Source organism: Saccostrea cucullata, unplaced genomic scaffold, assembly GCF_032062105.1.
Source record: "Saccostrea cucullata isolate Sc308-1 unplaced genomic scaffold, CSIRO_AGI_Scuc_v1 ctg3705, whole genome shotgun sequence".
Taxonomy (NCBI): Eukaryota; Metazoa; Mollusca; class Bivalvia; order Ostreida; family Ostreidae; genus Saccostrea; species Saccostrea cuccullata.
Genome location: NW_026932287.1, coordinates 40,221 through 51,435, shown reverse-complemented (window position 1 = coordinate 51,435; position 11,215 = coordinate 40,221). Strand labels below are relative to the sequence as shown.

General features: G+C 32.4%; 1 protein-coding gene across 1 annotated transcript; it reads right to left on the bottom strand.

The window, feature by feature from the left end:
* Nucleotides 1-1,409: 1,409 nt before the first annotated feature.
* On the bottom strand, nt 1,410-7,065 carry LOC134234769 (uncharacterized; the record flags this gene model as incomplete). The annotated part of the gene is made up of 2 exons (XM_062716816.1): nt 6,805-7,065; nt 1,410-1,489 (listed from the first exon to the last, which is right to left on the bottom strand). Coding segments are annotated over exons 1-2 (327 nt in total), but the record flags the coding sequence as incomplete, so codon positions are not given.
* Nucleotides 7,066-11,215: the final 4,150 nt, after the last annotated feature.

Below are 11,215 nucleotides of genomic sequence, written 5' to 3'. Positions count from 1 at the left end.
CCTTCTTCCTTGCCCTCCCTATGATAAAGTGGACACTTTATAAGTTATGGGTTTAATACCTGCCTGTAATAGTAAAATTTTAGGAACCACTTGGTGGCACCACCACCACTTATTACTGATAACGGTTTTTAATAGTCTCATAGACCCATAAAGTTTACTGAGTAATAATTTTCGAAACATACTTCAACGTAGTTTACGCGTGTGCAATATTTCAGTTTACAATCGTTAGAGTAACCATATTTCAGGTTAGCTCATTGGCCCTGTCATATTCTTGAGGTCCTTGAAAGAGGTGAAAAGGTATTCTTCTTAGAGTCATTAACCTTTTCCTACTACGTGTTTGTTTAACTGGAATAAGATGATAGGGTAATTTATTTCTAATTTTTTCTGTTAAAAAAGAAATATTTTTTTCTTCAGGTGAGCCTTACTGCCTCTGAGTGTCTGATTTATTATATAATTAATTGTCACATTAATTATCCAATGATTAACCCTTAATTATCTGAAATGAAGTATTAAAAACAGTACTGCCTCTGAGTACTCTCAGTTCTTTGATGAATTTCCTTATTGGCTGCTAGCTTCTACGGGCTTAGTGGCTGCTGTTATTGGCTGCTAGCTTCAGCCTGGTGTTTGATAAGGATGTTGTGATGACACCTTAAAAACATGAAATGAATACAGAAAATAAGAAAAATATCACGATATCTTTAGTATACAATGGAAATATAGTTTTCTTAGCGAAGTCTTATTGATCGAGTCCCCAGGTAATACAAAACATACGGGCAAACTGCTAATGTAATAGCAAAAGACGCTGTTACTGTCGACCTTCCATATAAGATTCTCTATTTAGTTGAATGATGGTGATAATACTGTCTGTTACTTGCTTAAAAAATCTTCAGAAGATTGCATGTGTGTGCCAGATTGGGTCCTCAACTGTTTATGGAGACTCAGGTATGTAAATCAATGGAATTTCTAAATTTAAGTGGGACTTATCCAACTTTATTTTTAGCAAAGATGAAACGTGACGCTGTTTTAGACACTTTGACGTTATAATCCGTGCGCCGTAGGGCGATATAATACATAGCATAAAACCTCACAATTTGTTTATTTATACATATATCTATTTGAAATTTGCTCTTGTATTCATAATATATGTACGAAAGAGTAGTGAAAACTTCAGAACGCGGTGATGATTATTATTCAAACTAGACATCTTGTCAACGATTTACCGGACAACCCTCGTACATAGTATATACTATGTATATATTTTTTAAAAAATATTACTTTGATTTCAAATACATGTAAATAATTTTATTTGGTTCCAGAGCAAAGTTTTTAAATGAAAAAATTACACTTTTTCTGATTTAAAACGAACTTGACATTAAAACCTTTTCCCTTTCGAGTTATGGCAAAACTACCTTAGCGTCATGCCAAGACGTTTGTCTATGACTGAGGAAATAGCAGTGGTGTGCATGATAAAGCCAGCCGTGGTCACATCCTGAAATAGAAAATTATTCATATTATCAGTAAAAAATTACCTAAATCTTTGTTATTGTGAATTTTCATCATTTTCATTATTTTTTTCAAAAAGTAACAACTTTGTATTTTTTTTAGATCATGGGTATCATCATTTCAAGTACTTATAAATCTACAGATAATTGGGTTTGTTATGAATTGCTCCTTATCTTAAACTTTTAAATTTGTCTGAATTTAATTGTTTTATCTTCTTTTGAACAAAATTATTATTAACACAGAGAATTTCATGTACCGGTAACAAAAAATAATTGTTTCTCTCTTGAAAATTTAGATGATCAGATACCCCGGTAGTACCTAGAACTTTTACTTGGAGAAAAGTGTCTTGGACAGTCATATTTTCCCTTCATTTTTTAATGATTGATTCATTGTAAATTGGTTTACGTCACATTCGAGAATCTTTTCACATATATATAGACGTCATTATACCCAGTGAATGACTTCAAATTTAGACTTATACAGGTTTGGGGGAAACGTAAATTCCGCTATAATAGTGGTATTTCACTATTATTTAAGAAATGAATGTAATATTTTTTCCTTTGATCGATGTATCAAAGAAAAATTTGGACGGAAAACTTCATCAATGCGCGTAGCGCATTGATGAAAAAGTTTTCCGTCCAAATTTTTCTTTGATACATCGATCAAAGGAAAAAATATTACATTCATTTTTTATCATTTAATTATGATTTTAAATAAATAAAACGAAACTTTCTTTCACCTTTCTATTGAATTTACGCATCAAAAACAGTGCGCACGAATACATCACAACAACGTTAACGTTGCTGAAATTCAAAATGGCTCAAACGAGGAAACGTTCTCAAATATTGTCGTGGCATTACCAACATTCTCTGAAATAATTTACAGTTCTTTAACACAAAAAAACTTACTTGTTGTGTTATCGCAATCGGTATATTTTCCCCGGTAAGTTATCGAGGTTTTGTAAATGTAAAGGGAAGCTACTCAAATATCCTAACAGTTCGAACATTAACGTACGTTAGGTCACAGAAATTTTGGATTCCTGGCGGGATTTCTATTTGCACATCTTTTCATCTGAATATTTTATACGTATATTATAAATACGTATCACAACCTGTCAATGCTGTAAAACCTGAAAGAGTCTGCTGTCGACTGTGTAAGATTAAAAGAATATGTCCTCATTCATGCAGTGTCGTTTTTCTCGATCATTCGTTTCCCAAAATTTAACAGATTAACGGTTTTCCTCTCTTTGGTAGCATAAAAAAACGTTTCTTCAGAATTCTATTGTTCATACCAGACATCTCAAAGCCAAACATTTAACAAAATTATGTCGATTTCTCTCCTTCTTTCCCAAAACTGTACTGTTGTTATGCAGACGATTTGATTTGTTTAGCAAAGGGCGATAATTCAACAAGAAACGAAAGTAGAAAATAAGTCAGGAACATAACGGACAAATTTCGAAATTCAGGAAAATATTTATTAAAGTAAACTTATTTAATTATTCCTTCAAGAAGTAAGTAACCTGAAAGCGGGAAATATACAAGTAGAGACTGCCAAGTAGTTCCGGCTGCTTAGTGCAAGCGAACTCTAGATTTTATTGATGCAGGTATCAAAATAATTTTTCAACCAATCAGAATCAAGTATTTCATAGAAATTAAATGATAGTGAAATTACGCTATATTTCCCGTCGTGAATACCCTCAATTTCATCCGATACCATGCAAGGCGTTTGAACCGCAAGTCATGGTGGGTATTAAAATGAACAAAAACTGTCATGCTTACATATTTTGAATTTTAATAAATGTTCTACCGTTGCGTTTAATAATGCGAGCACTGTTTTTTAAACGGAAGTTGCATTTTTAACATAGCAACCGATGATTGCAGGGGTATCTAAGCCTGTTTGAATATCACTTATTGCTCATTAACGTGCACAAATTGATGCTTGCTACAATTGCACTGAAAAGGTTTTATGGAATTAAACAGTAAAAAGATTATTTCTGTCTGCATGGTTACGGGTATGGAGGCTCGTTATGGAAAACGGAAAGACACATTATGGCAAAAATAAAAAAAGAGTATAATGATAAACTCGATTTCTATCCTCTTAACAAAATCAATTTATAATAAATAATCAAAAAATTACTTTTTAAAAAATAAAAACGATTCTAGAAAATATATATAATTTTTAATTTCTGCTGGTTAATTGTTTATTTCAGAAAAAAAGACTCAGTTTATTTTGGTGTCCGGAATATTTGACAAGAGTGCCTGTAACCTTATTTTAACACATGTTCAAATAAATATGATTGGAACAATCTTTTTAACTCTGCACAAATGTATCTTATTTTACACTTTATGCTTATGCACTTAGGCAAGAATGATTTAACTTTAAAATCTGAGAGAAATAGCTATAGTTTTTTTCTTGCTATTTGAAAAATATTTATATCTAATTATATTCTAGGAAATGAAAGAATGTAGCAAAAAATCACACCAAAAGTATTTAAGAAATGAATGTAATATTTTTTTCCTTTGATCGATGTATCAAAGAAAAATTTGGACGGAAAACTTTTTCATCAATGCGCGTAGCGCATTGATGAAGTTTTCCGTCCAAATTCAATCAAAGGAAAAAATATTACATTCATTTCTTATCATTTAATTATGATTTTAAATAAATGAAACGAAACTTTCTTTCACTTTTCTATTCAATTTACGCATCAAAAAGAGTGCGCACGAATACATCACAACAACGTTAACGTTGCTGAAATTCAAAATGGCTCAAACGAGGAAACGTTCTCAAATATTGTGGTGGCATTTCCAACATTCTCTAAAATAATTTACAGTTCTTTAACACAAAAAAACTTACCTGTTGTGTTATCCCAATCGGTATATTTTCCCCAGTAAGTTATCTAAGTTCGTAAATGTGAAGGGAGGCTTCTCAAATATCCTAACAGTTCTAACGTTAGGTCATTTGCACATAGAATTCATTTGCACATCTTTTCAACTGAATTTCAAACCGAACATATAAATACGTATCACAACCTGCAGTCAATGCTGTAAAACCTGAAAGAGTCTGCTGCCGACTGTTTAAGATCCTCATTCATGCAGTGTCGTTTTTCTCGATCATTCGTTTCCCAAGATTTAACAGATTAACGGTTTTCCTCTCTTTGGTAGCATAAAAAAACGTTTCTTCAGAATTCTATTGTTCATAATGATACCAGACATCTCAAAGCCAAACATTTAAGAAAAGTATGTCAGTTTCTTTCCTTCTTTCCCAAACTGTATTGTTGTTATGCATGCAGACGATTTGATTTGTTTAGCAAAGGGGGTAATTCAACAAGAAACGAAAGTAGAAAATAAGTCAGGAACATAACGGACAGGTTTCGAAATTCAGGAAATATTTATTAAAGTAAAAGTATTTAATTATTTCTTCAAGAACTAAACTGGAAGTGGTAAATATATATACATGTAGAGACTGCCAAAGTAGTTCCGGCTGCTTAGTGCAAGCGAATTCTAGATTTTATTGATGCAGGTATCAAAAGAATTTTGAAACCAATCAGAATCAAGTATTTTATAGAAATTAAATGATTAATTTTTCAAGCTTTTAGAATTATGCCATTGTATTATTGTTTAAAACGCAAGGAAACTTCAAATAACCAATCACCACTGCTAGATGTGTCTAAAATATCTTTGACTCAATTCATATTTTCCACAATAAAAAATTGATGTAAAGATCAAATCGGCCGCAAACAATTTAGCATTTGATAAAGTACTATCACAGTTTTGAATGCATAACTATGCAATGGAAGTACAATATATTCAAAGCTGAACTAGAATCTCGAGAAGCGTATATTTTCATTTTCAATCAAATCTTTTAGCACTGACTTCATATGCGTCAGAACCGGGGGGGGGGGGGGGGGGGCTTAGCCCCCACTCCCCATTTTCCTTTTGCAGTGATAGACATTTCCTATGTATTGAAAATTGGGGTTTACCTTTTTTGTTGGTTTAACCCCCCCCCTTCAATTTGCTTCCGACTCCTATGGACATGATTACATCGATTAATCCATCTGATGAGCAAATGCACTTAAATATCTATGTGCGTACTTACTTTTAAAAACAAATATTTATTTATATTGCTTTGAAGACAGTCTGAAATAAAAATGACCGAACCACGTGTACCCTGGGTCCTGATCACGTGATAATTCCTATCGTTTATGCAGTATAGGTTATACCGCAAGGCGCTTTGCAAAATATTGAATCGAAATTATCCTTTTATCATTCACATCATTCGCAGCTGTAACATATTCAATTTTTATGAGCTGAACAGTTTTTAATTTTTATTTTAAACCATGAACTATATGTACCACGTCGTTGTGATGCAACCGGAAATTCATAATTTCCTTTTATTTCTATATAGTACCTTTTGTAAACTCTTTTTATATAGTCAAAAATTATCAAATATCTTGATGAGAAATAACAATGAAATTGAAACTTTATAACAATAATATTTTAATTTTGATTATTAAGCATTAAAAATATATTTTACTCATGATTTTCTACATGTTATCAATGAAGAATTATTATGCTGAATTATAGCAAAAATTACTTCTCAATTCCCATGTTCACTATCTAACACAACCATTCACAGAAAGATCAGCCGAGCGTTGCGATAATAATGGGTCTTTCCGTTTACCATAACGGGCCTCCATACCCGTAACCATGCAGACAGAAATAATCTTTTTCTTGTTTAATTAAAAAACCCTTTCCAGTTTAAGTTGACAATCGCAACAAGCGTCAATTTGTGCACATTAATGAGCAGTAAGTGAGATTCAAACAGGCTTAGATACCCCTGCAATCATCGGTTGCTATGTTAAAAATGCAACTTCCATTAAAAAAAAGAGTGCTCGTATTAATAAACGCAACGGTAGAAAATTGATTAAAATTCAAAACATGCAAGCATGACAGTTTTTGTTCATTTTAATACCCACCATGACTTGCGGTTCAAACGCCTTGCATGGTATCGGATAAAATTGAGGGTTTCCACGACGGGAAATATAGCGTAATTTCACTATAATAGTGAACTACCACTATTATAGCGGAATTTACGTTTCCCCCCAACCTGTTATAACTCGACACTCGGGGTAGTTTAACATTGAGTTTTTTTTATCGTTCCTACGCATTACTTAAGGTCTCATCATCCAAAAGACCCACCATTTTCACTTCAAAGTGCCGAACACTTGGCGCATACTATTAATAAATTCTACTAAAAAAAGAAGAAAAACAAATTTCAATTCAAATTAGTTATTTTTTTTACCTATATTCTTCCAGAACTCCCAACCAGATTGAACATCGTAGAGCATCGATTCGTTTGGATGATTTGTTGGAAGTTTACAGAATTTAGTCAAGGCGTTGTAGAAAATTCCTACACACTCAAGTTTGTCCATCAAGCATTTCATAGAGCATTCAATGTGGTCCATGTTCTCCAGTTCGGTAAGAAAGGTTTCTAGACTCGGCAGACGGTTGTCATACTCAGATAACTTAATCAGCTCGATCTTGTTCATATCTGTGTTACATCTTACAAACCACACAGTAAGGAAAGACAATAGTAATAAATTTAAAAGAAAGCAACGATATTCACTCTCTTTCATGATGCAGATTTTATACGTTAAAATCCTGTACCCTTCGATCCCTTTAACTTTCAACACAAAAACTCTGCTTAATACAGCCCAGTTTTTATGCCGAGAAATAGCATGACATATGCAACGGAAATAAATGATTTATGCCCTAATTGCAACGGTGAAACACATTATTTTTAAACGTATGAATATGGTAAAACCGCTTTGGATTAAACTGAAAGGATGCTTACAAATAAGAAAAAAGCCGATAACGAATTATTATCAATTATAGTTCTTTTGCTTATACAATCGTGAAATTCTGTCCGTGATTTATATTACAAAGAAATGGGGAAGACCTATACGGATCTAATAAATGTTTTAAAAGCTTTTAAATAAATGGTACTAAAATACTAAATTGTCACAACTCATTGAAGACACAGTTAGATCAACAAATGGTGATATCTAAATGATGATATCTAAAAAAAAAGTATATTTTTGCTTTCTTCCATTTTCCCACTTTTTCTACTTAATTTCCTTAAAACTTTTTATGTTTTTTTTACTTGTTGCGGTTGGTATTGTTAAAATATATGCGACTACCCCCCCCCCCCCCCGCCCACTCCTGCAAATATGATTAACACACCTGGTATGATGAAAGTTGAAAATAATAAACAATAAACATGCTTATACATCTGTAGATCAAATTATATTAGACTTTTAAAGGTGCATAGACACTTATTTGAAGTTAATATACTTGTCAAATTTTCTGTATAATATTACGGCTTATATATTGCAATAACATTTCATACAAAAATATAATAAATATCTTTTTTCATCTTAAAGTTCTTGACGGGTTTGATTACACATCCTTGAACTTTCACTAATTTAATTTTTTCTTAACACTTAGGAAAAGTGGCAATCTTGTTGTGTATTAATGAAAAATATTAAACTATTATACGAGGGGCGTTCAATAAATAATGTCATTGGGGCTCGGAAAGAAACAAAAAACGCTTTTCTATGACTTAGTCGTAATGATTTAACTAAAATATTCTCTTTCAATTCAAACGCATATCCGTGACATTTTCATTCAATTTCTAATTGTTTTTTGAACACATTTTTGAGTATGACCCTTCGTATACTGGAATATGGCAGATCCTATGATTTGCTGTACTTGTTTTTTTCTTTCTGATAGATGATTTTCTAAGTTTAGGAAAGTAAAGAAGTCAAAGGTTGAAAGATCTGGCAAATTTTGTTGGTGTGACAAAACATTGACTTTCCGTTTATCCCCAAAACTCCTTTACTCTTCATGGCCTGTGGGTTTGGGCGCCGTCATGAAGACATTTAATGTAGTGAATTCCTCATTCTGTTTCTTTCCTCTCATAAACCTTTCAATGTTTTTGCAAAAAATTGTTTTCTAGACTCCTCCAGAAATTGAATTCCTCCCCGAATATGAATTTGAAGAACGAGACCGCTAATATTTAATAAAATAGCATATAAAAATGTTTTATGCTCCTGCAATTCTTTGCTCTTCTTAGGCCTTTGCAGTTTTGTCAAGTGCATCTTATTTTAAATTTGTTTTGAGGGTTTAAAGCAAAATGGATTCAAGTTTCATGATCTGTTAGAATTTCATACAAACGTAGATAAGTACAATTTTTGATTTTTTAAAATAATTGTTTGGATATTCCTACACGCTGTCGTTTTCACTCATTTTTCAAAATATAGGGTGACCTTTGAGTATTAAACTTTTTTACTATAAAATGTTTCTTTAAAACAGTATGAACTATCCCCAAAATGATTTTTATCAATTTTTCTATGTGTCTTAAAGTCAATAAAACATAATCAGTGATAATTTCTTGAAATTTCGCATATTTACATCGGTTGTTGTAAGTCATTGTTGCCAAGGACGGTACCCATTTTTGATGCGCAATATCATTTTTGTTTATTGAAATCTACATGTTCACCTGTCTATAAAACAAGCATTGGTTGCTGTAAATTTCACATATTTCAGTTATCAATTTTTGGGATATCAACAAGTTTTACAGCTGCTTGAATGAAGCGTTTACTTTTACTCTAGTTTACTGATTCTTGACCATTCATTTTTAATGCAGTGTCTCGAATAGCCCTTGTTTTCCAGCTTCCCACGATAAAATAATGCGAAGAAAAGTGGTCACACAAACTGTTATCAATTCATTAAAGATTCAATGATTAGAGAAAGTCAAGTTTTATGTCATATGGCTACTATATTGTATGCCATCGAGCTAATGACATTATTTATTGAACGTCCCTCGTACAGAAAATTCAAAGTAGAAATGTTCGAAAGCAAAACTTACACACAGTATATTGTCAGTCCGTGCTCAGTGTTCTTTACAGAGTTTAAGAGAGTACACCCGTGAAACATAAACTGTTTTTCTAAACAGGGCACAAGCTCTGTTATTGTTAATGTGTACGATTCACCGGGTGTGTTCAATTGTTTAAGCCGGAACACACCAATGAGCACGGACTGAAAATATACCCGGTACTAAGAGCGCATTTTCCTTTCGACATTTTTTACTCTGAATTTTCTGTATTACAGTTTTATTATTTTTCATTAATACACAACAAAATTGCCACTTTTCTTAAGTACCGGGTATTAAGAATAAAATTATAATTTGCGAAAGTGCAGGGTCGACACAAATATAAATGTGATCAAAAGAACACAATGACAGGTTTTATTTGCTAACAAGGTCATTTTAACAACCACATAATTTATGAAATCCCTACCCTTAAACTGAGGTTGATGACAATCCTGTAACCTATCTTTCGGAAATCCTGTAAGATCAACTTATTATTCAGTAGCCTGTTTTGCTTTAAAAACTGTCAGTACTCGAACGATGCTCGTAAGTATCGAATAAGTTGAAAGATTTAAACATAATATGCAACATCGCCTCAAACTACGGTTTGGAGTCAGCATATAGCTCTCTTGTCTCCCAAAATGGGAGAGGATTGTATATCTTGGCCGTGAATTGCGACGATGAATATGCAGGTGGTACCGGGATGATATTGCATAAAAAACTTTGACGATAAAAAAGTTGAAATCGAATCTTTTGTCACACAGTTTTGTTGTTAGTTGGCCTTTATCCAAATGAAAAACAGCAGGACTTGGTGGTGTTCTTCATTCTGAGTTTACTGGGTTATATCGAATCGTCATATGATTGAAAAGTAACTATTATTAATTGATAATACATCGTCGATATATCTTAATGTCGAGATGAAGGACAAAGTTAGTGGTTTTTAATAAAATCTACTGCATATAAATGTAAAAAAAAGAGCAGCTTATAAAGGGGCACAATTATTGAGCTATAGCTCTGAAAGTACATGTAAATATTGGCGAAATTAAAAAAAATATGTAGAATTAATTTTTTATTTTTTATATTCTAAAAGATTTAGTTTTTTATGCCCCCATAATCAAAGATTTTTGTTTTTGTTGTGTCCGTCCTTCCGTCTGTTATTCTGTCTTTTTGTTTGTCCGCAAAAACTTTCAAATTGCCCATAACTTTTGATTTAGTGGAGATATGACTCTCATATTTCACATGTGTATTTGTTGTGACAAGAACTTTCTTTGGATACCACCAAATTAGCATTTTGACCTTGACCTTGGAATTTCACCCATTTTTCCACAAAAAAATTTGAAAACTTTTACTTTTTCAAACTTTTTCTAACTTTTGAAGGGTAGATTCTAGGACATTCATATTTCACATATGTATTTTTTGTGGCAAGACCTTTCATTATATATCAACAACTTTGATATCTTGGCCTTGGATATTTCTATTCATATGAAACTTATGAAAATTCTCTAACCCTGGTCATAACATTTGAACGGTAAAGGCTAGGGCTTTCATTCTTTACATATGTAATCCTTCTGAAAAGAACTTTCATTGGGTACCAAGAACTTTGAACCTCTGACCTTGACCTTGGAGTTTGACCTACTTTAAAAAAACTATAATTTTTGAAGGACTTATAACGGCTTTCATACTTTATATGGATATTTAATCCTTGTGACAAGACCTTTCATTGGATATGTAGAACTTTGACCCTTTGACCTTGACCTTAGAGTTTGATCTACTTTTCAAAAAC